At 55.0% G+C, this 25,692-nt stretch overlaps 1 protein-coding gene across 1 annotated transcript in view; it reads right to left on the bottom strand.

Annotated features, from left to right (window-relative positions):
* The window catches only part of DRC1 (dynein regulatory complex subunit 1), a 38,745-nt gene that overhangs the window by 7,060 nt on the left and 5,993 nt on the right, over positions 1–25,692 (bottom strand). The window contains exons 3-10 of the mRNA XM_075063497.1: positions 24,631–24,809; positions 23,083–23,266; positions 14,806–14,943; positions 13,802–13,888; positions 12,277–12,399; positions 10,820–10,959; positions 9,069–9,203; positions 8,473–8,708 (exon numbers count right to left, since the gene is read on the bottom strand). Of these exons, the coding sequence (XP_074919598.1) occupies positions 8,473–8,708; positions 9,069–9,203; positions 10,820–10,959; positions 12,277–12,399; positions 13,802–13,888; positions 14,806–14,943; positions 23,083–23,266; positions 24,631–24,809 (1,222 nt within the window). The remainder of the gene's footprint in view (positions 1–8,472; positions 8,709–9,068; positions 9,204–10,819; positions 10,960–12,276; positions 12,400–13,801; positions 13,889–14,805; positions 14,944–23,082; positions 23,267–24,630; positions 24,810–25,692) is intronic.

Raw genomic sequence — 25,692 nt, 5'->3', positions numbered from 1 at the left:
GAAAGCAGAACTCCGGGCCCCTGTCCAGGTGCTGGCTTGCCCTTTGCGCCGTGGCTTTAAGCATTCACTTGCATAGGCCTGGGGCGCCCGCGGGGGGAGGGGGGGGGGCCCAGAAGGTGCCCCCTAAATTGCAAGCACAACACCCCTGCACTGTTGCATGAGTGAGGTGCAGGGCGGCAGTAAACCCCTAGCCAGGCGAGGCCTGGGAGGCTGTAGCTACATCAGTCCTTCCCTGTGCCTAGATTGGTTGCCTCCAGGGCGCCAGGGAAGGAGCACTGCACAATGTGCTGGTGGACTCATGCCCCACTCCAGTCATTGCAGTCAGTTCACTATTTACATGGGGGGGGGGAGTAGGGGTCAGTGAGCAGCCATGACCCTGCCTTGATCCATGGACCCTGCAGCGGCATTGGGCCTGGCCTGTTGGCTAATGGGAACGCTTTCGGACTGGCCCTGCCGCAGCTGGCCTGCGGGGCAGAGAGCTGGCTCCTCACTAGGCGCTGCTGCGTCTCCACCGCCTGCTACATGCAGCCACGGCCTGGGCCCCTACACGTCCAGGGCTGCGCATATGCTCAGGCATGGGGAACGCCAGCCCTGACGGATGTTTATCCAAGCTAACCGCCCCTGGAGCCAGCCCTAGGGTGAAGACGCAGGCTTCCGCCCAGGGCAGTGCATTACCTGGGGGGCCTGAGCCCCCGTCAGCACAGGAACTGTCTACACTGAAGCAGCACAGCCGTAGGGGTGCCTCAAAGTGCCTTACCAGCCCCAGGAGCCCCACAGTTGCAGAAGAGCCAGACGGCTGTTTAGCCAGGAATTCATGCGTCCGGGCTCATAGCACTTACTGGCCAAGCAGCCCAAGTGCCTGGTCCGTCCCCAGGCTGAGGCCTGCACGTCCCCCGCCCCTACGTTTTACCAGTGTAACTGGAGCAATGGAGGCGGGGGTGCAGGGACACGGTTTCTACATGAAGGTGCTGTGCCGCGGGAGAGCTTGGGCCAGCGATTCCAGTCGTCTTGAACGACCTGCACGCCCCTGGGTAGGCAGCAGGGGTGGGGGGTGGGGTGTACCAAGTCTCACTTGAGCAGCCCCCATTTACCCAGCACCGTGCCTCGGGGGCTAGCCCTGGCTGTGGCTTAGGAGCAGGCCGGCCTGGGCTGTTGGAGGAGGAGCAACGCCAGCAGGTCTTTGTTTAAACGGGTGGGGCGAGTTTAGCACCCTTACACCAGCCCGGACTTGCCTAGAAACGCGGCAGCGTGAGCCTGGACATGTCACAACGCTCAGTGCTCAGTTTCCCAGGCAGAATCATGCTCTCACACACCCATAGTAACTAAGCACAGGCCGCCAACACACTGCCCTGCCTCAGCCAGTTGCTGTAGGGGCGCCTTCAGCTCGTGTGGGGAAGGGGCCACTGCGTGGAACTGAGCCGTGTCAGCTGAAGCAGGATGTGCTTCCCGCTGGCAATGCACGTGCATCGTATCCTGCATTGCAGAGCTGGGCTTGCTTTGCACAACACATCCTGGGCATGCCGGGCCCTGTGTGCGTCTCCCGATTGCAACGTTACTTCACGTGGCGGGGGGGGTGATGGGTTTGTCTGCGCACTTCCTGTGTCCCGTCGTGGCCTCCAGGGCAGGGCCCACCACTCACGCCTAATGTTCTCTAATAACATGCACCTCCCAGCCCCACTGAGGGACGACCAAGCCGTGAGCCCCAGGGCTGGGTGGGAGGGTCTTGCCTGGGGACAGGGCTGATCAAGAGGCAGAGCAGAGGTGGAGGCTTGGTGGGCTAAGTGCGGGGCAGCTGGGCGGTATTGGCGGAGCCAGAATAATGCCTTATGCATCCCTGGGTGTGTTCTCCCACATCAGGCACTGACTGCCTCCGCTGGAAAAACAGCTGGGCGATGGGGGGGAGGGAATGGGCCAGCCCGGTGTCTCAGCATCCAGGTAGCAGAGACATGCGAGGGGCACCCCCCTGCCAGCCTGAGGGTCCCTGCTCTGTGTGAGGGCAGCCAGCCCGGCCTCATCCCAGAGGCAGCGTGTCTTCTCAGCAATTCTTCCCCATAGCCTGGTGGTTTAAAGGGGGGTTTATTCCAGCCGCTGCATCCAGGGACTGCCCCAGGTCCAGCACCGAGGGCTTCGTGCGTAGGGAACGTACGGCAACATGTCTCATGGTGCCTGCCAGGGCTCCCGGCCCCGACGGTTCACGCGGTGGCGTCACCTATCACGTGGTTTGGTGGGAAGCAGAGCCCTCGTTCACCTGCGCCGGACAAGCCGAGCCACATGAGGTGCACGGTGCTCTCGGGGGGCACAGCATACCCACGGGCTTCCAAAGAGTTCCCGGGGCGCTCACTCTGGGGGGATGTAGGTGCCACTGTCCTCTGCCTGCTGGTGTTACAACTCCGTTCCTAGCCGTGAGGGGCAGACGACTTGCTTCTTGCTCTCGCTCCAGGTCACGAGCGCGACTCTACTACTGGGCTCCCCATTCCATGAGAGGTGATGCCGCTCCGCAGAGCTCAGACACAGTGAGTGTCCCCTGTCCCACCCCCACCTTTCCTCTTCCGTGTAGCGAGTGGATGCTGCGGCTGGGAAGAGCGCCAGATTCCAAGCCCTGATACTTCACTCGTGGGAACAAATAAGGGGACGCCACTCGTTGTCTTCCTGCCCCACCCGGCACGGTTCGCTAAACCCTGCACACTGGGGACCTAGGACCCTTTGCCACCTCACTCCAACACACTGTGGGGTTGGTTTCTCTCTTCCTGCTCTGCTCATCTGTCCACAGCATCCTCTCTCTCTGCGCACACACCACACTTCACTCCTGGATGATCTCTGCTGGGCCAACCCCACTACGCAACCCTCTGCAGGCCTCAGAAGCCCCTCCTGGCCTATCGCTTCATCCTCGCATTCTTCACAACCCCTCACTTGCCCACCTTGGCTGAGCAGAGGATGCCAACAGGTAGCTCTGCTGCAGCCCAAGACCAGTCTGTTTCATTCTCGCCACAGCTCAGAAACACCTCTTCTGCTTCCCTGCAGCCCGTTGAGCCCTGCACCTCCATCACCTCTCCTCACTGCCACAGGGCCATGGGGCGCAGCTGCCGGTGCAGGGCCTCTGCACCGCTTAGCAATAGGCACTCCCGTCAGTGAGCTGGATGCGCTCCCGCAGAGGCCCTGGGCCCTTGTCCAGGCGAGGTACGGCTCTCCCACTCACCTTCGGAGGTGGAGGTATGATGCAGCAGCAGTGCAGCTCCGTGTTCTGCTGCTGAGCCCAATCAAGATCTTGTGCACAGCTTCGAACCGCTTCTCAGCACAGGCTTCACAAAGAAGGGAAATGGCGTGAAAACTCCCGACGGCTAGCACCTTTCCTCGTGGGCCTGGGGGCTTTTAATGCACGCTTTGGCGTTTCAATACATACAGCTTGTGGCCCCGCTTTTCTCGAAGAGCAGGGGGTGAGCAGTGCCCCACCTGGCTAAAATGATATGTGGTGCCCTACAAATGGCCCACTGGCCACAAACTGATCTGGGTTCTCCCCAGCTCACCCTCCACGGCTGAGTGACCCCGGGGAACGCCATGAGCATGGCACGGTGTCCACTGATGCGGGAGCCCAGGGGCTGGTGAAGCTCAGCTGGAGGGAGGGTTCTTATGCTCGAGCGACTGCTGCTGGAATGTCCTGAGGAAACCTCCCTCAAAGAGGACGCTTGCAAGAGTCACGTCTGGTCGTTCAGAGCACTCAAGGCATGGGAAAAGAGCCCACGACGAATCAAACATACAAGAACTTGATCTCTATCCACAGCAGGGGTCACCTACCTCACACTGCCAAGCCAGGGGTCCTTGGGCCGGGGCTGGACTCCGCTTGGAGTTTAATTAAATGGCCAGTTAACCCTTTATACAGGCACTGAGCCTCAGGAGCACGTAAGACAAGCCTCCCAGGTGTCACTGCAGCTGGGAGGCAATGCGGCCAAGAGCTAGATGTCTGCAGCACATCTCTAATGACACAGCCCATCAGCACTGGCCATGCCTGGTGCCCTCAACACCCGAGGGGGATGGTTGGGGGCCCGACTGTGGCACTTCTAGTATTTCCAAGCCGCTCCAGGATACCCAAACCTCACTGTTTGGCTCTGGATGTGGTGAGCAGGCCTCCCAATACTCAGAGTCTGGAGTCGTCCCGTTCCTCATCATCTTTCTTCACCTGTGCCGCTTGTCCCTAAGGGACAGAGAGACGAGCCTGGCTCAGGCACCGCTCTGCCCAGCCTTTCAGCACCCCAGCCAGGTCTGAAAGGAGGGGGCCATTGCCTGGGGCAAGCCGCAGTTACCCAAGGCTCCTGCTGCGCGCGACAGGCTCCTTCCTACAGTCTTGCGCTGCCCCATGCAATCCAACCTGCTCCCACCACACAGCTGTCCACACAGAGGTGAAACCCCACGGCGCTGTGGGAACCATCCTGCCCACTCTTGTCAACGCGCCGCCAGACAACCATGTTGTGCCTGGGGAGACGGCGAGAACCTTTTCTGCTACTGACACAGATTCAGCCCAAGCTCTTAGGCGCCAGGCACACACCACCCAGTGGCCTGCGCAGCCATCCCCAGCCCAGATGCCCTCTCCTGCTCTCACGAGCCTCACTCCCGCAGTTCCCATTGCCTTGCCCCTCTCCAGTTCACAGCTCGGATCATGGGGCTACTCCTTCAGCCCCGTTCTCTCCTACTCCTCGTATTCTCAACCAGCCCCCCACCTAATTCCCAGCTTACACGCTCAGCTCCACAGCCCAACCTCACCTCGGCTTCGGAAGTCTAGGACAAAATGCTTTGAAGGACTTGAGGACGTCATCGGGATGAATAGAGAAAGAACGACAGGTGATGCTGCCGAGCTCTGATGGGCCGTGCCTTCTCCTTCGGGCAGCGGATCCCTCGTCGCTGTCTGCTGCCATTCCACAGCGAGTTCTTCAGGGCCCTGTCGCTCTGCCCACTCTTGCACTGGCAATGGCAGCTCACACCGCCGCCGGGAGTGAATTCAGCAACACAAGGCTCCAACTACAGCTAACCTGTTAATACTACCCCCAGCCCACAGCACCTCTACCCTGAACTGCAAAACCCGGGAGGCTTCTAGCCATTCGGAGCCCTGGTTTAGTGATCATTCGTATTTACGGGTACACAAACAAGGGGGGGAGCCAAATTCAGCACTGATGGAAACAGCTTTAGACTTGCGCCTCATTCAATGTGTCATGGCTGCGGCCGCTGTACCACCACCGTTCTCTTGCATAAGGAGCCGACACCTAACTCCTCCTCCCAGCGCCGGAGCTTATAAGCCTCTTCTCCTCCGGGCTGCTGGTTCAATCTCGCGACGACCCACGTTCATCGTACCTGCTGGAGACGAACCTGCTGGGCTTTGAACTTCAAGAAAAACCACCTATGCGTATATACGTCGTTCTTCATTGTCAATTCCGAGGCCTGAGAGAAAGGCAGAGAAACAGCAAGTCGGGTGGCACTGGGACTCTGAGAATGGCTTGTTCGCCTTCCCGCTCCTCTGGAGGAGTGGCCCAGGCGCTAAGCTGAATTCACAGAGCCCTTCCCTTCCCAATTGGCAGAACAGCAGGAGGTCAGCAGGGGCAAGCGAAGGAACCAGGTTCGGTTCAAGCTCTCGTCTTTCTCAGTGAGCGCGTCGGACCTGGAGCCCTGAAGCGCCTCAGGAAGATGAGGACATCACACACTCCAAAACCCATCCTCTTCAACAAGGGCGAGAGGCACCCAGCTCTTCCTTCGGGCAAAAGGTGGGTCCACAATGGACCTCAGAGGTAGGCTCGGCAGGTAGGGGTGTGAGAAGTGGAGTTTAGTGGGCGTGCAGGGAGTATCTGTCGGGGGGATGGAGGGCTGTATTGGGAACGACACAGAACGGGTGTAGCCAAAAGGCCCATGAGTGTTGAGGGATGGGGGATCAGTGGGAGCCGAGGACGGAGCGCCAGGTGAGTGGGAGCTGACGGGCATAGGGCAGCACAAAGAGAGGAACGGCTTCAGGCACGTCCCATCTCTCCTATTCCTTCTGCCTTTCAATCCCTCTTGGAAGGGCCTCCCCCCGCCCACCCCCAGCTAAACTCCGACCCAGAGACACAAGATGGCCCGCTAAGTCCTACGGGAAGTCCACCTGTGCAACAGGCCGATCCCTCCTCCTTCCCTCCTTGCAGGTGACATCTTCTAAAGGAGCATCTCAGCAGGTCCCCCCTTAGAGCTGCAGTCATCCACCAGCAGCTCTCAGGCCTGTGGTGCCATACTCCTTCCCCAGCACCACTGGGGCTGCGTTTGCGTGTGTTCCTGCAGCACACCAACCACGTGCTCTGTGCGAGAGTGCCCAACTAACCGCAAAAAGATTGCATCCAGCCTCATCAGGGAGCGCTATCGTGCCTTCCCAGGGGGCTGCAGGAGTCCGCAGCAGCTTGCTCTCTATCAGGAAACCCTTGAGGAAATCACAAGAAGATGTTCACAAGGAAACGAGGTTTTCAATTCACACTAGGTACCAGATCTCCCGGGCTGGTGCATGGCACACAGCTGATCCATAGGACACTTCCCGATAAAGGTTAGATCGCCTACAATTGTGCACAAACGCAGCATTGACCATTGCTATTTCGATGTACTCCCCATAATTGCACAGCCTCGTTTACACCTTCCCCAAGGTGTGGCTAGCAAACATGTCAGCAGTCTCCCCTCACAACAGACATTCTGCAAAAGATGCCTTCCATGGTCAGGATGGAAAAGATCGTGGCTCACTGTTGCAAGGTGCTGCTGAGAAAGCACGGGGAACCTGGCCTGGATTGGATGATTTTGAACCCTTTGGAAGCTGCGGTGGGTGGGGGAGGAAACGAAGACAATCTCAGATCAAGATAGCTGGTCTGCGAAGGAGCGGCCCAGCTAAGGCCAACATTTCTCAGCACAGATCCTCCTGGCGGTTGAGCTGGCCAGGATGGCCTGACTCACCGACTCGCGCACAGGAGCTCAGGATGTGTTGACAGACTTCACCGAGATGTGCCGGGGAAGGCTTAACTTCCTCTCCACCTCCGGTGCTGCCTCTTTTCTACCTTCCTCTGCCGTATCCTCCTCTCTCTCTGCTGGCTGCTTGCTGAAGCACAAGGGGAGAGAGAAGCTCAGAAGACCCACCACCTGACTGCGCTCCTCAACCTGGCACAGGTAACTACGGGGAATCGGCACAGGAATCTATTCAGAGCTGTTGGACAGAAAGCCTGGAAGGGAATGCTGGAGGCCTGTTGGAAAGCAGTGCCAGCCATCTGTGTGGTTACACTTGAGCAGCGATGAAACCTCCAGCAAGCAGTTCACAGCAGCGATGTGGCCTGTCGTTGCTGGTCTCTAGCAGGCTGGAACAATGAGGAGCAGGGGGGTTGGGGTTAGAAGGAATTTCCATTTGAACAACTGGATTATGCAGGAAAGAGTCAGGCTGGCTGTGACCACCCCACGTCGGCCAGCGGCAGAGGCACATGTCCTTGAAAAGAGATCTGTCTGAGCCATCCCAGGGTTTTACAATAGACTCATACACTCATAGGTCAGAAGGGACAAATATGACTCATCTAGTCTGACTCCTGCACCAAAGCAGGCCAAGACCCTACCCATCTACTTCTGTAACAACCAACCTAACACTATGTTCCGAGTTATTGGAAGTCTTCAAATGTGGTTGTGAAAGACCTCAAGCTGCAGAGAGTCACCAGCAAGTGACCTCATGCTCACGCTGCAGAGGAAGGCAAAAAACCTCCAGGCCTCTGCCAATCTGCCTGGAGGAAAATTCCTTCCGACCCCAAATATGGCGATCAGCTAACCCTGAGCATGTGGCAAGACTCACCAGCCAGCACTCAGGAAAGAATTCTCTGCAGTAACTCAGTTCCCATCCCCATCCAATCCCATCACGACCTTGAGCAGACTTATCTGCTGATAATCCAAGATCAGTTTGCCAAATTAAACTATCCTATCATACCATCCCTTCCATAACTTATCAAGCTTAGTCTTAAAGCCAGATATGTTCTTTGCCCCCACTACTCCCCTCGGAAGGCTGGTCCAGGATTCACTCCTCTACATGGTTAGAAACCTTCATCTAATTCAAGTCTAAACTTCCTAATATCCAGTTTGTACCATTTGTCCTTGTGTACAATCCACAAACTACAAAAACCTGCTCCTCCAACACAACTCCCACTGAAACTCCCCTGTTAGCAGCTCTGTTTGCTGGCTGCTGTGCCGCTGCAGCTGTCTGAATGCCGACAGGTCCCTTCGCTTTCTTTCCACACCCCGGAGAGGCAAAGCAGAGCAGGGCACTGAGATTTGGGGGCCAGAAAGTTTTATGCCTGCTTCGTAAGGACTCACTGAGCGCTCCTGGAAAGTCACTGAACCCCTCTGGGCCTCAGCCTCCTCCTCCAGGATGGGGTGCAGGGAGATGTCAGCAATCAGAGCATGGGAAGAGCTTTGAGATCCTTGGGGAATTACAGACGCCATATATCCCACCTGTTAATGCCATCACCTCCTGGGCCAACTTGCTAGCAGATCTGATTGCCTTGCGGTGCACGATGGGGCCCATGTTGTCCAGGAACCAGTAGTCAGGCTCCACCCAGGGGAGCCCCAGCTGCTGGGTGTGAATGATGCTATCGGCCTCGAGAGCTTTCCACATCAGCCCTTTGGCTTCCTTCTCGTTCATCAGCCAGACCTCCAGGAACTTCTGGGCATCGACAACGGCAAAGTGTCTGCAGAGAGGGGAAAGGCCCGTGCCTTTGACTCAGGCTTGCCCCATGCAGCATTCCATGCTCTGGACCACTGGGGTCCTCCTGTGGGCTCAGACACCCCTGACAGTGCTCAGTCACAGGCTTCGGAGATTAACCTCTCTCCCCACAGCTGCCCACTGAGTGCCACAATAAGGCCTGCAGCTGCCTTGGACTTTAGGACAGTGGAGCAGATCACAGAGACTGCAGGCTGCCCAGCAATGCTCCACTCTGAGCCAAGCAGCCAGGGGAGGGTGGCTGCTATCTGCTCTCTGAGGAGGCCCTGGCAAGCTGCCCTCAAGTGCCCCGCTCAAAGAGAGGCCGCGCCTCTGGGACACACCGCACCTCATCGTTCTCTGCAGATCCTTGTACTGCTCCACGATGCGCTTGTAGTCAGCCGTCAGGGTCTGATTCTCCTCCTGGAATTGCTTTATCTGTTTGGCCAGTTTCATTCTCAAGGCATTGAGCACGTCATGCAGCCTGAGGAGGAGGGCAGGCTGGTAACAACAACAAATTACTCCCCAGGGAATTCTGTGCCAAAACATTAAAAATTCTGTGCCAAAAAGATTAAAATTCTGCACCCAATATTTTAAAATTCTGCAAATTTTATTTGTCAAATAAATGTAGGGGCACCAGCCTGGCATTGGGGAGCACAAGTCACTGGCTGCACAGAGGTGAGAGATCACGGTGCAGCTCCACCTCGCATCCTGGGGCACAGACTCAGCAGTGAGGCTGCACCCAACCCTGACACAGCACAAGGACCGGATCTGCCCCAGAAACACCCCAGAGCCCTTCCTCTCTGTGCCAGGTCCACCAGGGGTGGGCAGCAGGCTCAGCAAGGCAAGATCCAAGTCTGGAGGGACCCAGGTGTGGGTAGACATGGTTCTGTTTGGGGCAATCCGGGTGTGAGCAGCAAAGTAAGGGATCCGGGAGGGGGGGGATCTGGATGCACAAGGGCTTGTTGAGGGGTTCTGGGTGCAATGGTAATGGGACTCTGCGGGGGGTGCAGATGAAGGGTGGGCTCAGCAGGCAGGGTCTGGGGGGTTCAATAGGGGTCCAGATACTGGGGGAGTGGGACTCAGTGGGGTGGGGATCCAGCTGCAGCTAGTTGGGGCTTCGTGGGGTTGGGATCCAGGTGTGCGTGGCTCATCGGGGTGGTCCAGGTGCAGGGAGAGTGGGGCTCATCAGGTGGAGGGGTCCAAGTGCAGGGGGGTAAGGCTTAGTGGGAGGGTCTGGGGATGAGGGGGTCTGGATGCACGAGAGTTGGGCAGATGTGGGAGCAGCTCCCCGTACAGCGATCCCTCCCCCTGCAGCTGACGAGTCATGGGTGCAGGAATGGGTGGGGGGGTATGGGAATTTGCAGAGATACCTGCAGCCGGGGGAGAAATCTGAGGGTGGGTCTGACCCAGCCCCAGATGCAGTTCAGGGGAAGAGGAAATCCTGTCTTCCCCAACCCAGCCAGGACTAGCAGCTGAGTCCCGTGCAGGGTAGGAGCCATCAGCCGGGTCTTCCCCAGTCCTGCGCCCGCTCCACAGTGATTTACCTGTCTGCCAGCTGCCCTGGGCACTCAAAACATACTGCTGGGCAGGGTCGCATGACCGCTCTTATGGCTTCCCTTTGCTTCCCCATCAGAAAGTCATTTTTCTGTGGGGAAGTAAAGAAATCTGTGGGGGACATAAACTCTGTATCTGTGCAGAATTCCCCCAGCAGTAAATAAATCCATACACACAGCCAGAGCCGGACATACAAGGGCAAGCATGTCCTAGCGCCTGAATATGGGCCACTCCTCAGCCCCGTCCCAGCCCAATGGCTGCAGCACCCCTGGAGGGGGAAGGACTCTGCTGACAGAGCCCCTGTGCAAAGCCTGATTATATTCAGTCTTTGTGGGGGGAGGGAGAGGGCTGTGGGCTGCAGTGAGAACATGGACGGTGACCCGGAGAGTGCTGCCCCAGCCCCACACGAACTGCAGGCGCTGCCCCAGCCCCACACGAACTGAAGGCGCTGCCCCAGCCCTATGTGAACTGCAGGCGCTGCCCCAGCCCTACGTGAACTGCAGGCACTGCCCCAGCCCCATACGAACTGGGCTGATCTTTTACCGGTTGAGTTTCCTTTTCTGCTGGGATTTTATGATGGTGTTTTCCTCATCCCGTTTCTTTAGCACCTGGAAGTTGTATTCCAGCTTCTCCTGGTTCAGCTGGTAAATGGCTTTCATTTGCTGCAGCTGCTGCTCCAGGATCTGAGATTCCAAACAAAATAAAAAGCCATTGTCTGTTGTGTACAGGAAAAGGTTTGCAACTACAGAGCCCCTCCCTGCCATCCCATGGCTGGCCCGGGGGCTCTAGAAAGAGGGTGCTTAGGCCAGATTCCTCAGGATCTAGTGACAGTGCAGAAGTCTTACACTGAAGCTTCTTCTCTAAAGGATGAGGCCTGTACATTCACTGTCCTGATATGCTATCGAGCCCCTCATTCAGTCTGTCACCCACTGACTCAGTGCCATGGACAGAGAGTGCATCAGCTTCCTCGCCCCCGTGCCAAACCCTCAGGAAGCAACATGGGCAGTCGTGCACCAGGTCCTGTAGGTCCTGTTCCATCAGCTGGCAAGGAGACTCACAGGTTCAGAACTCCCTGCCAGCAACCCACAGCCAAGCCATGTCAGTGCGAGTGTCAAGGGGCCCTCAGCTGTCATGGCAGCACACGGCAAGAGACAGCATCTACTGTCCAAGGTAAAGCTGCACAATCCAGGTGGCGGATGTGAGAACCTCTCTGCCACTCTCCTGTTGGACATGTTGTCATTCAAACACTTGAAGATGCATCAGTAGGAAGAGCGTTATTTTACTGCTCAGTCACAAGGTCTGCAATATGAGTGGTGGTTACTTAGGAAGATGGAAACTGCTATGCTGGGCAGACCAGGGATCCAGCTAGTTCAGTCTCTCGGCTGAGTGGCCAGTACTGATGGCTTCACAGGAAGCCACAATCACAGATAATCCGGAATAATCTATACAGAGGGAAGTGCCTTCCTGAGTGCAGTCAGATAAAAGGTAACATGCATGAAGGTTTCTATCCTTGTAAGAGGCAGGCAGTGTTTGCTTGAAACACGCACCCTATTAGTAGGTGCTGATCGCAAGTAAGCACTGCTGCCTCACTAAAACATGGGTCTCACTACTCCCTCTGGAGAGAAGAGAGCTGCAAGTGACTGTCTGAGAGGATCTAGGGGGCTCGCTGAGCAATCGGTTGGAATCGTAGAATATCAGGGTTGGAAGGGACCTCAGGAGGTCATGAGGGAGGAACCCTAGGGGTAGCCCAGCTGAGGGGGACGGTTGCTACTGTTAACTATTTGCACACAGAAGCTAAGCCCCAGAAAGGCTGAGAGTGTGATTCTGCTGCCCAGCTCTCTGTGCAGCTGGCGGAAATGCAGCCATTTACTTAGCCCTGCTAAAAAGGAAGAGCCCCTTCCCCACGACAGCCAAAAAGCTGCTGCTGTGTTCTCCTTGTGGGCCCCATGCACTCAGTGGGGCCTTGTGCCTCAGCTCCCCCGGAGCTCTGCTCTCCACACCTGTACGTCATTCTCCAGCTGGATTTTGATGGTAGTGTACTCCTCGGCATCCTGCACTCGCAGCTGATTCAGCTGCTTCTCGTACTCCTCCACTTTCTGCATGCGTGTGATCAGGTTCTCCAGCTGAGGGCAGAAGGAGACCAGAGGAGAGTCAAACGACCACACAGCATCACAACGGTTCTGATCAGCTGCTCAGACTTCCCGATCCCAGCTGCCCTGGCAAGTCCAAAGCAAAGAGGGATACGGATCGTTCCCAGGCAGTAGCCCAGTGGGGACAACGTATCCTGGGCTATCACCAAAGCAGGCAGGAGTGCCAACACTGTCTTTCCCTTACACACAGTGCATGTGGGGTGTAGTGTGGGTGTGACTGGAATAGGCGGCACAGAGCCAGCCATCTGCTCTAGTCCCTGAATGCCTGCCCACCCAGTATGTGCTGCTGTCCAGGCTACTTGGGTGCCCATTCCATCCCTTTCCTTTCAGGCCCCCGAAGTGATGCCAGCTGTCCCTGCTCTGCTGTGATTCTTCACCAGGCACATCACAGCCATCAAGGAGCCCCAGTGCAGCAAGGAGTCCATGTACAAAACCGGGACCAGAGCTAAGCTGGTGTGATCTGGGGTTTTCTACGATTTGCGACTGCAGGAGGCCCTACCTTTCTGAGGTTACAGAATCACAGAGTCATAGCAACGTAGGCCTGAAAAGGACCTCGCAAGGTCATCTAGTCCAGCCCCCTGCGCTGAGGCAGGACCAAGTGAACCTGGACCATTCCTGACAGGGGTTTGTCCAACCTGCTCTTACAAACCTCCAGTAATGGGGATTCCAAAACCTCCCTTGGTAGTCTGTTCCACAGCTTAGCTACCCTGAGAGTTACAGTTTTTCCTAACAACTAACACGAATCTCCTGCAGATAAAGCCCATCACTTCTTGTCCTTCCTTCAGTGGACATGGAGAACAATAGATCTCCGTCTTGAACAGATCTGAGGACTATTATCAGCCCCCTCAGTCTTCTTTACTTAAGACTAAACAGGCCCAGTTTTATTAACCTTTCCCTATAGGTCAGGTTTTCTAACCCTTTTATCAATTCTGTCTCTCTCCAGTTTGCTCACATCTTTCCCAACATGTGGCGCCCAGTGGACACAGTGCTACAGCTGAGGTCTCACCAGCCTCCCGTGTCTTCTTCAAGGTACAGAGTGGTAAGGACAGGGAGTGCAGGGCAGCCTGACCCTGCATTGCTGGACTGCTGAGTTCTGCCTGCCCTGTAACAAGCATGAACCCTACAAGAGGAGGGGAGAGTGAAGCATTCATTACCCAGCCCCCTGAGCTGAGGCAGGACCGAGTTAACCTAGACCATTCCTTCGGCCCACCTGCTCTCTGCCCACACCTGGCCCCTTCTGACCCCAGGCTCTTCAATCTCAAGAGCGGGCACAAGAGCGGGCCCAGGGACTGAGCCATGCTGCTGTTCTGCCCAGGATCAGCTGCTGGCCCAGGAGCCTTCCTTCGCTGATCACAGTTTCCCTTAGGGCCCTTACCTCCTGGGCGTTGTGGGCCTGCATGGCTTGCTCCCATTTCTTCTTGTTGCTGCTCAGCAGCTCTCGCCGTTCCAGCTCGAAAGCTTTCTGAGGAGGAGACAGTGCTGTGAGCGGGTCGCCGTGCACACCGCAAGGCCTGCTCCCAGCTTGCTGCCAGCGCTGCCATGCTGGATGAACCTTGTTAACGGGGCCAAGCCCTGGGAGCAATGGCAAGAGGCTTCCGTGACAGAAGCCAGCTCCAGATCGCCACCGGGTGCCACCCAGACACAGGCATAGCATCCTCTCCCTGTGCCAGAGGTCACACCAGGGTTCAGTGGCAGGGCTGGAAAGAGAACCACTGCTTGGGACTCTAATTGCGGTGCTCTAACCATGAGAAAACATGCCCTCCCTATTGCCCCAACAGCACCCCACACCCAGCAGCTGCCCCATATAAAGACTGGGTCTGGGCTTAAGCAGGCTGTTGGTTCTCAGTTTGTAGGAAGATGTCTGAACAGTTTAGCACGGGTGCGAGGATGAAATCTAGTTCACACAACAAGCCACTACATTAAACTGAAAGATACACTCTAGCTCAACCAAAACGTATGGGCCATTGGGTGAAATTCTCTGGCCTGCATTCTACAGGAGGTCAGACTAGATAATCAGAATGGTCCCTTCTGGCCTTACACATCTGGGAATGAACAGCCATCACACAGAAGCAACTTTTTGTCTACTGACCTGGGCTGCACTGGATCCCCGGTAACTTAGAGAGGGAAAGACCCCAGAATCACATAACCAGAACCGCAGCACTCCGTTCACCCCCAGTTTTACTTCTACCTGGCAAATTGAGAGCTCTGATCCACAGAAACATCTGACTGCAGCCTAGAACCCAGCATTGCTGAAATGCCAGGGTAATGAGCAAGAGGCCCCTTTGCTGGAGGTAATGCCACTAAGGAGAACAACCTGGTGGATTAATTGTGGGAATAATTCACTGCTTGCTCCCATCCTGCTATGAAGCCATTTGCTACCTCAATCTGCGTGAGTTCTCGATGGTAAGTTTTCATTAGGTTTCTGATCTGCTCCTCCATTCTCTCCACCAGCAGGTTAATGTCGTCTGACTGCTTCTTGAGATCCTTCACATACTGGTCATCTTTGCTTTTCAGCTCCTGCAGGAAAAGAGCAGACACTGAACTGATAAACGCTGCTCTGCAGAGCTTCAGTACAAGCCAGAGAACCTAACAATCAATATCCTGCATCTGCCCCTTCAGACATTATGGAAAGTGACTAGGGAAGAGAACTGAGGAACAGCACAGTGGTTAGGAGAGAGAAGAGATGATGGGAAGATCTACTACACTTGCTAGCAAGGAGGAGGAAGCCTCAATGCTTGGGCTATGTAACCCTTGTCTGAACTAAGGGGGCAGGACTAGAAAGCCCCAAGAGTAAACTATGTGAACAATCGTGCATTGGCAGGGAGATTACTCCTGGGGGAATTCTGTGCCAAAAAATTAAAAATTCTGCTTGTGAAATTGCACTCTACATGCTTTATGAATTTGAATATGATGTAACTGGAATATGCTTTTTGCAAAAGGTCTCTTGTAAGGTATCATAACAAAGGTTATAACCTACTGAATATATTCCTCCTATTTGTATGCATGTATCATCCTTGTATCTGAAGCTAGAAATATGAAGTATAACTCTGAGGTCCTATTATAATTATGCAAAGTTGGGACATTAATGATGGTTTAGAATCTTGAGGGCTCCCATTGACTAGGACAATTGATTGTAAATGGTTTATTTACCTGCAAGCCTTCCTGTATCGGTGTGTGCCAGCCTGGGTAATGAAGAATGAAGTCTTACAGTGACATGTGACCATGTCACATGATACTGGAATCCATCTTAAACCTGGTGCTTTTCCATTTAGAAGGAAGGGTGGGGACCCAGAGAGACAAAGATTCCTGCCTTGTGCCAAAGATATAAAGGGGGTGGAACAGAACAAAGGGGGTCCCAGAGAAAGGAGAAAGCCCCTGCTTTTCACCTAAGATGCCTGATGGAACTAACACAAACTCTACCAGGGGAAAGGATCGGGCCCAGACCAGGAAGGAGTCTAGTCTGTGAAAGAAGCTATTGGACCATCTCTGAGGGCGAGATTTACCTGTAATCAGTTTCTTAATGTATTAGACTTAGACTTGAGTGTTTGATTTTATTTTGCTTGGTAACTTACTTTGTTCTGTCTTGAAACCACTTAAATCCTACTTTTTCTACTTAATAAAATCACTTTTGTTTATTGGTAAAGCTAGAGTAAGTGATTAATACCTGGAGGCGGGGTAAACAGCTGTGCATCTCTCTCTATCAGTGTTACAGAGGTCTATCAGACAATTTATGAGTTTACCCTGTATAAGGTTTATACAGAGTAAAATGGACTTATTTGGGGTTTGGATCCCATTGGGAACTGGGTGTCTGGGTGCTGGAGAGAGGTGACCTGCTGAGCAGTTTTTGGTTCAAGTCTGCAGCTTTGGGGACATGGACCAGACCTGGGTCTGTGTTACAGCAGACTAGTGTGTCTGGTTCAACAAAAAACGGTTACCCACCTTTTAGTAACTGTTGTTCTTCGAGATGTCTTGTTCATGTCCATTCAAAGTAGGTGTGCGTGGGCCACGTGCACGCCAGCCGGAAGATTTTCCCCTAGCAGCGTCTGTAAGGTTGGCCCGGGCGCCCCCTGGAGTGGCGTCACCATGGCACCCTATAAAGGGACCCGCCGACCCTCCACGCCCTCGGTTCCTTCTTGCCGGCACTCCGACAGAGGGGCAGGAGGGTGGGTGTTGGAATGGACATGAACAACACATCTCAAAGAACAACAGTTACTAAAAGGTGGGTAACCGTTTTTTCTTCTTCGAGTGGTTGTTCATGTCATTCAAAGTAGGTGACTCACAAGCCTAACCTTAGGAGATGGGGTCGGAGATCACTGCTGACTGGAATACTGCGCGACCAAAAGCTGCATCATCCCTAGCCTGGTGCGTGATGGCACAGTGAGACGAGAACGTGTGGGTGGAGGACCAAGTGCCCGCTCTACAAATCTCCTGAGTCAGAACCTGAGCCAGGAACGCCGCAGAGGCCTGCGCCCTAGTGGAGTGGGCCGTGACCAGAGGGACAGGGATCTTAGCTATACGGTAGCATTCCTGGATGCAAGTCGCGATCCACAAAGAGATTCGCTGAGAGGAGACCAGGAGCCCCTTCATCCTTTCTGCCACTGCGACGAAGAGCTGGGTTGATGTCTGAACGGCTTGGTACGCTCTGTGTAGAAGACCAAGGCCCTGCGGACATCCAGGGAGAGTAGCCTCCGCTCTTCGCTGGAGGCGTGTGGTTTCAGATAAAAACACCGGGAGAAAGATATCTTGGCCCATGTAGAACTGTGAAATGACCTTGGGTAGGAAAGCCGGATGAGGTCTAAGTTGGACCTTGTCCTTGTAGAAGACTGTGTACGGGGGCTCAGATGTTAACGCTCAAAGCTCCGACACCTGTCGTGCCGAGGTTATCGCCACCAGGAAGGCTGTCTTGTACGACAGGTACAGCAGGGAGCACGAAGCCAGAGGCTCGAAGGGAGGCCCCGAGAGGACGGAGAGGACCAGGTTCAGGTCCCAAGCAGGGGCCGACTGCCACACATGCGGGAAGAGCCTGTCCATACCCTTGAAGAAATGCCCAACAAGCAGGTTCGCAAACACCGAGGCATCCCCCTCTCCAGGACAAAAGGCGGATATGGCTGCCAAGTGAACGCGAATGGAGGAAAGGGAGAGGCCCAGTTGTCTTAGGTGAAGCAAATAGTCAAGGACAGCTAGAATTGGTACTCCCAGCAGGTCGAGACCCCGCTGACCCGACCATATGGAGAAGCGCTTCCATTTAGCCAGGTAGGTGGCCCTAGTTGACTGCTTCCTGCTACCCAGCAGCACCTGCCTGACCTGCTGGGAGCACTGCAACTCCACCGGGTTCAGCCATGGAGCATCCAGGCTGTGCGGTGAAGGGACTCGAGGTTCAGACGGTGGAGGGAGCCACAGTCCTGCATGATCAGGTCCGGGAGTAGAGGCAGCGTCAGGGGCTCCTGAACAGACATGTGCAGTAGTGACGTGTACCAATGCTGGCACGGCCACGCCAGAGCTATCAGAATTACCCTGGTGTGATCCCTGTGAATCTTTAAAAGCACCCTGTATATCAGGGGGATTGGAGGGAAGGCGTAGAGCAGACCGTCCTCCCATGGCTGAAGGAAGGTGTCCGACAGAGACCCCCGACTGAGGCCCAGGAGGGAGCAAAACCGTCGGCACTTCCTGTTTTCCCTTGAAGCAAACAGGTCTAACCGGGGAAAGCCCCAGAGCTGGAAAATTGAGCGCACCACATCCTATTGGAGGGACCACTCGTGACCCTGGAACGAGTGGCTGAGGGTGTCTGCCAAGCCGTTCTGCTCCCCAGGAAGGTAGAACGCTGTCAGGTGAGTGGCATTGTGAACGCAGAAATCCCACAGCGCGAGGGCTTCCCTGCAGAGGGGAGAGGAGCGTGCACCTCCCTGTTTGTTGATATAAAAGACTGCCGCCGTGTTGTCCGAAAGGACTGAAACACACCTGCCGGCCAGGTGAGACCGGAAGGTCAAACATGCCAGGCGGACCGCTCTCAGCTCCCTGACATTGATATGCAACTCGAGGTCCTCCGGCAACCACAAGCCCTGCGTCCTGAGGCGTCCCAGGTGCGCTCCCCAACCTCGATCCAAGGCGTCTGTCACCAGGGAGAGGGAGGGCTGCGGGGCAGCAAAGGGGACACCCCTGCAGACTTCCCGCGGGTCGAGCCACCACCGTAGCGAGCTCAGCACCAAGCGGGGAACGGACACCACTGAGTCCAGGGGGTCCCTGCCCAGGTGATAAACTGTCACCAACCAGGACTGCAGCGGGCGAAGCCGGAGTCTGGCATGGACCACCACACAGGTGCATGCCGCCATGTGGCCCAGCAGCCGGAGGCAAACTCGCGCCATGGTGATTGGGACGCGGTTCAGTCCGAGGATGAGCTCGGAAATTGCACGGAACCTGGACTCCGGCAGATACGCTTTGGCCTGTGTGGAGTCCGGAACCGCTCCTATGAATTCTATTTGTTGCGTCAGAGACAGGGTGGATTTGGCTTCATTCAAGAGGAGGCCAATATCGAGAAAGGTCCACCTGATGAAGCACAGCTGGGTCTCTACCTGCTCCTTGGAACGGCCCTTTATGAGCCAGTCGTCCAGGTAGGGGAATACCTGGATGCCTCGCCTGCGCAGGAAGGCCGCCATGACCACCATGCACTTCGTGAAGACCCTGGGAGCAGCTGACAGGCTGAACAGGAGCACTGTGAACTGCAGATGGATGTCAGCCATGACGAACCTGAGGTACCGACGGTGCCGTGGAATTATGGCAATGTGGAAATAGGCGTCCTTTAAGTCGAGGCAGAATACCAATCTCCAGGATCCAGGGAGGGGATGATCGAGGACAGCAAGACCATGCGGAACTTGAGTTTCCTCACAAACTTGTTCAGCCACTGCAAGTCTAGAATGGGTCTGAGGCCCCATTTTGCCTTCAGTATGAGAAAATACCGGGAGTAGAAGCCTTTGCCTCTGAGCTCCTGCGGGACTTCCTCCACCGCCCCTGCCTCCGTGAGGGACTTCACTTCTTGAATTAGAAGTTGCTCGTGAGACGGGTACCTGAAGAAGGACGAGGGAGGGAGGTTGGTGGGGCGGAAGGGAAGAGAACTGGATAGAATATCCCCTCTCTACCGTGAGGTGCACCCCTTAGTCCGACGTAATTCGGGACCAGACACGGTAGAAGTGGGACAGATGTGACCAAAGGTAGGGGTGGAAGGATTTAGAGTCTTGATTGGTAGGTCGCCCTCGACCGTACCATCAAATAGGGGGTCTAGGCCCGGATGGCAATCTCGATTGGCCAGACGCCTGGCTGGAGGGGTGGCGCTGGTGACGCCTCCTGCCATTTCTGCCCCGCCTGCGCCCCAGCTCCTGGCGAGTCTGTGGCTGGTATGGGCGAGGGGCCGCCTGAGGCCTAAATTGTCTGCGCTGGGTCGCAGGGGTATGCAAGCCCAGCGAGCGAAGCGTGGCCCTTGAGTCCTTTAAGCTATGGAGACATTTGTCCGTTTTCTCCAAAAACAGCATCTGCCCTTCGAAGGGAAGGTCATGAATTGTCTGCTGGACCTCATAGGGCAGGGCCGAGACCTGGAGCCAGGCTCCCCGCCGCATGACCAGGCCCGTGGCCAGGGTGCGCGAGGCTGAGTCCGCCGTATCTAAGGCGGCCTGGAGGGAGGCTCAAGAGATCAGTTTGCCCTCCCCACTAGGGCCAAAAACTCTGATCTCGAGTCCTGGGAAGGACTCTCCTGGGGAAGAGCTCCAAACACGTGTTATGGCCACATCGCTTACTATTGCCTGTTGATTGGCATGTGGGTTGGAGTCCCTCGTGGAGTACACCTTTCTACAAAAGAGCTCAAGTCTTTCTGCGTCCCTGCTCTTCGGTGTTGACCCTGAAACCCTTGATGCTCCACGTTAGCCGCATCTACTACAGGGAGTCCGGGGGAGGGTGGGCGTACAGGTGTTCATGCCCTTTAGAGGGGACGAAGTAGCGCCGTTCCATCCTCTTGGCTAGTAGGGGACAATGAGGGCTGGAGTTTGCCATAGGTGCGGGACATATCAGCTATAGTCTTTATCAGAGGGAGGGCCACCCTGGATGGCCCTGAAGGGACAGAATGTGCACTACAGGGTCCGCGTCCGCCTCGATTTCCCTGCTTGGATTGCAAGGCTTTGAGCTGCTCGCTGAAGCAACTGTTGAGGATTCGAGTGTCCTCTAGGGCCGGTGCCGCAGCCATGCCCGAGACCAGACTCGTCCGGGAGGACGACGAGGAGATACATGGAGCTGCCCTTTCTCCGGTGCATGCGACCCCTGCGGCAACACGTAACTGAGGTTGCGTGTGCGGTTCCAAAGTCTAAATGCAGGACACCTGCAGCTGTCCATTCCGATCTCGGGTGCCAGTAGCGATGGCATTATCCGTACCAGTGCTGCAGAGCCCGAAGGGGAAAGCCATTGCAGGTGCCAGCTAGCCTGTACGGGGGCTGAACTTGACGATGGCATCACCCTGCCCGCAACGGTGGCCGGTGGATTCCGGAGCAGCTGCTCCGGGGCCACCTACGTTGAGCGAACATCCAAGCCGACCGTGATCCGAAAGGCCAAAACACTGGCCTATCAACTGTGTGGAGCCCTAGGGAGTCCAACGGCCACTACGAGGGCGGCTTGCCCAATTGTTGCTGCCACTCTGCGGGTAACGTGGGCACACCCTGACACCGATCTCTCTGCTCCTGCGACCGGTCTGGAAGCGATAGGAAGTATGCCTCTGAGTGTCTGAGGTCTCTTATACGGGGACCTGGGGGGAGCAGCGCCCGGTGCCGAAGGAGAGCGGTGCCAAGGCGGCGGGGAGCCTCTCATCTGGTTCTGTGCCGCCTCCACAGAGCGGTGCGGGGAGGGAGGCAACAGCATGGCCGGCTTGCCTCTAGATTGCACTGGTGGACGGGCCTCAGTAGGCAACTCCCTACGATGCGGGGAGGCTGGTGCTGGGAGACCCATTAGGCCTGAGGCTGCCTCGAACGCCTCTGGCGTCGACGGGGGGGCGTATGTCTCCGCTGAGGTCCGGGGAATTAGGCTGGTCCGGACTCGACCGCCCTCTCTGCGGTGCAGGAGTCGATGGAACCGCCGAGGGCTGCAGCCAAGCCTGTCCACTTACACCTCCGGACGGCATTGGCCTCGGATCCTGGTGGGGTGACCGGTCCCTCACTGGCTTCCTTCTCTTGGTGGGCACCGGTGAAGGCGAGCGGTGCCGCACTGAGGTCGATTTCCTATGACCCGACTCCGTCCGTTGCCGGGTTTTCGACGACTTGGGCTGGGCCCTAAGTCCTGATGCCGGTGCCGGGGCACTCCGCAAAAAGGACGACGTGCTGGGCCCCGCCTCAGCCGGTTCTGGGTCCGAGGGTGGTCGTAGGGCCGCCTCCATCAGGAGCACTCTAAGTCTTTGAACCCTGTCCTTAAGAGTTCGCGGGCAGAAGCCTCTACAGATACAGCACCGGTCCTTTTGGTGGCTCTCTCCGAGGCACCTCAAACACGCAGAGTGTGGGTCACTCTTGGGCATGAATTTTCCACAGTTCTCACAGAGTTTGAACCTGGGGGACCCGGGCATGCCCCAGCAAGCGATGAAGACTCCAGGGGCGGGGAACCCCCCAACTACGAAAACTATATACAAAGATCTATCTAACTATAAAATAACTGAATACACAGACTAAACGATAGGACAGTGCCAAAATGCTACGCAAGAGAAGTTCCAGCTAGCTGTCACCAGTGGTAAGAAGGAACTGAGGGGGTGGAGGATCGGCGGGCCCCTTTATAGGGTGCCGTGGTGGCGTCACTCCAGGGGGCGCCTGGGCCGACCCTACGGACGCTGCTAGGGGAAAATCTTCCGGCTGGCGTGCATGTGGTGAGCACACACCTACTTTGAATGGACATGAACAACCACTCGAAGAAGTCGTCAGGGTTCTGGAGTCCCAGCTGGCCGGGAAAATGGGCTCAGAGGTAAATTCAGCACATCAGGTGACAGTCCAAAGGGGGTCTCTGTGATCAAACCCGTAACAGTGCACACAACATTTTAAAATTCTGCATATTTATTTGTCAAAATAACACAATACTGTATCATCACACCAGTTTCAATTATTTTTGGTCAGTTATTTCAAAATACCTGTCAGCAAATATGTTTGTAACAACACAGACAACAAAAAAGATTCATGAAATGTTTTTTGATAAATAGATTCCTTACTAGGCATATTAATACAGAACTCTGAGTAATTAATTTAAACTACAATACAGACACGTCTTTCCCGCACCCCTCAAAAACAGTGCAAAGGCTTGGAGGAGTCGGGGCAATGGAGGAGCTGAGGGAGAGGGAAACAAATTGCTGGGAAGAACCCTTGGTGTGAAATTGGAGGGGTTTTGGATCTGGGTGGGAAAAGTATGGAACAGGTTTTTTGGGTCTTGATCTGTACTGCCAGGACATGAGTGCATGCTGAGCCTATGTATATGGATTTGTTATTTTAGGGTAGCACAGTACCCTGGCCAAAAAGAAGAGACAGTCAGTTCTGGGTCATTTACTCTTGGACAGTGTCTCTCTAACATTAACATGCTCCAGCAAGACCCTTGGTGCCCCACAGCTGTCCCCACACACATACACACCCCGCACTCCTGGCTCTGGCAATTTACCTGCTGCAGTTCGCTGATGAGCTTGTTCTTCTCTTCGATGAGCAGAGCACACTGCTGCTGCTGCTGGTTGAGCAAATCCCACAGGTCCTGCGGGATGGTTTTCTCTTTGGCCGAGCCCCATTTCGAGGTGATCTCTTCAAACTTGTCCTGATTAGTCTTGGATTCATTTTCCAGTTTCTCAAGCCTGCAGACCAGCCAGCACAAGGAGATAATGAAATTGGGGCTGCTGGAGGGTTTGGCAGCTGCCCTTGGCCCCGTCCACATTGAGATTTCCAGCCATGTTAGTGTTTTTCTGGACAACCAGGTCTAGGGATTAAATCAGTTTCAAACCAAAGGGTAGACAAGATCTTAGTGGGGCAAAAAGCTTTTCTGTAGCCCTAACGATAGGCTCCATCTCCTGATGTGAAAAGGCTCCATGCACTAACAAAGACGCCTCTCCAGCCAGTATGTAGAGGACACTACAAACATGGCTGCAGGACTGGTCTCTGTACAAGAGCCCTGGGAATACACTGGATCCAAAGGGAGCACATTACAGAAGCAGAAATTGTCAGAACAAACTGACTGTGGAAACGCTTGTCTGGCTAGCTGGGTCTGTCAGGAGACCAGCGTCGCAGACATCCTGCACCATTACCACTGCTGACAGCGGGCTTGGCCAAGAAAGCCTAGCTCCGGCAGCAGTCACCAATTCAGTAAGGTTGGCATTAGCAGAAGGTGCTGGATCCGCAGCACTAGGGACTCAACACCTCCATTCATCCATGGAGCAGGTACAGTACACACAGCACCAGCACACGCTTCCCTCACACACATGCCCTGCCAGTGGGCCATTGCCAGGGACTGAGGGGTTTTGTCTTTCCTAATGAGACTTCCAGCAAGGCTGCCAGCCAAGAGTGAACTAGCCCAGGACTAAACCACTGCACACCCCTCCCAAAGTGACCCACAAGTGAAAGGCTCACAATTTAGCATCAGTCCTCTGGCTCTCTGGTACCAGCAGGTTCCTGGGGAGTGCCAAGAAAATGACTGGGGGCTCTTAGGAGGCACAGGTCCATTCAGCAACACTGGACTTGTTTGCCCATGAGAACTGTTAAGTCCCACAGCAGGGAGATGAGGCTGAACAACCAGGCTTCTCTACTGCAGTCCCAAAGAGGAGAGGCCAGTGCTGGTTCCTCTATACCGGGGTGGCGGCTAAATGAGAACCCGCAGGCCACACAGTTCTCACAAGGAATCACCATCATCTTCCGTGCCTGAGTGCGGGCTGGGGAAGCATGTAATGCTCCATCTAGATCCAATCAGGCAGGCCGCACTGCATGCTGAGACCTACAGCTTCTCCATGCTACCTCTGCATATTACAGATGAGGGTGGCTGCCATTTGCTCGTTTGTGTAAATTCAGCCCAGTTCTCACCTGCCAATGAGTTGCCAAAGAGGCCCCCAGTTGATCGGCATGTGGATGGCCCTGCTCCGAAACTGGCGCTTTCAGAGGATGCGCAGGGCCTAGCACAGGAGCAAAGCTCTTCCTGCCAGTAACACAGCAGAGCTGTGGGATCTTTTACCTCTGTCGCTTGAGTTCGTCCTCCTCAGCCCTCCTCTGGGTCTCCCTTGCGTCTGCAGCCACCTGGATATTTGTCACTAGCTGCGTGCCGTCATTGAGCAGCTTAGCTAGCCTCTGTGAACAAGGAAAATGACAGCAATCCACATAGGCAAAGGGGCCCAAACTCACTGCAATGGAGGACTACTTGGCTAGCATTTTTCAAGCCAGGGTGTCTAAAGTCTGCCTCCTACATCCATATTTAGGTACCTAAATACAAGTAGTCTGTGCACCTGCTGCATCCACTGAAGAAGAAAAAAAGATTCATTTTCCCTGGTGACTGCTGGTTTTCGAGATGACTCCCAGCATGGACCCACATGCCCCACCCTCCTTCCTCACTGGGTCAGAGCCTCACAACAGAGTCTCGATATACAGGAAGGAACCGAATGTGCCCGAGGCATGTGTATCACCGGCACAGCAGCTCTATGCAGGCAATCATCTCAAAGAATCATTGTTACCACCATGAGGACCAGTTCTTCACAGTGGGTTCTAGCTTCGCTACACCCTTAGTGCGATGAGAGAGTACCACACTGGGCCTAACCTGAGAGTTACGATACAACCTCTTTACATTCACAAATACCAAGCATTTCTTTTCTCTTCCACAGAGAGACAACCAATACAGGAACAGAAATGATTCCTATCTCTCTTCCCTCCCGCCAATTCCTGGGTGCTGCAGAGCTTTACCCTCCGTAGATCTACACACAGAAGAATTCTCCTCCCCTCGTTCCTGTAGCGCTACCAGAGAGAAGAATCAAAACAAGTGCTTAAAAGAAAAAAAATACATAAAAAATAGTGATCTTGCTTAAGTGACAATACACAAGACATTTCTTAAAAGAAAAAGATGATAAACAGCCTATCAAAAAGGATACAATATAACATTCCGCAAACACTACACACATGTAAATACAAAAAAAAAACAAAACAGCCTATTGTTTTTTCTACTTTGTACTTACAGCTTTGAAAACTGAAGATTAGAAGCTTACAGAAAAAAAATCCCCTCTCACAGCTGAGAGCCAGACAAGACAAG

This window comes from Chelonoidis abingdonii, chromosome 3, assembly GCF_003597395.2.
Source record: "Chelonoidis abingdonii isolate Lonesome George chromosome 3, CheloAbing_2.0, whole genome shotgun sequence".
NCBI lineage: Eukaryota > Metazoa > Chordata > Testudines > Testudinidae > Chelonoidis > Chelonoidis abingdonii.
This window is presented reverse-complemented; position numbering and strand designations above follow the sequence as displayed.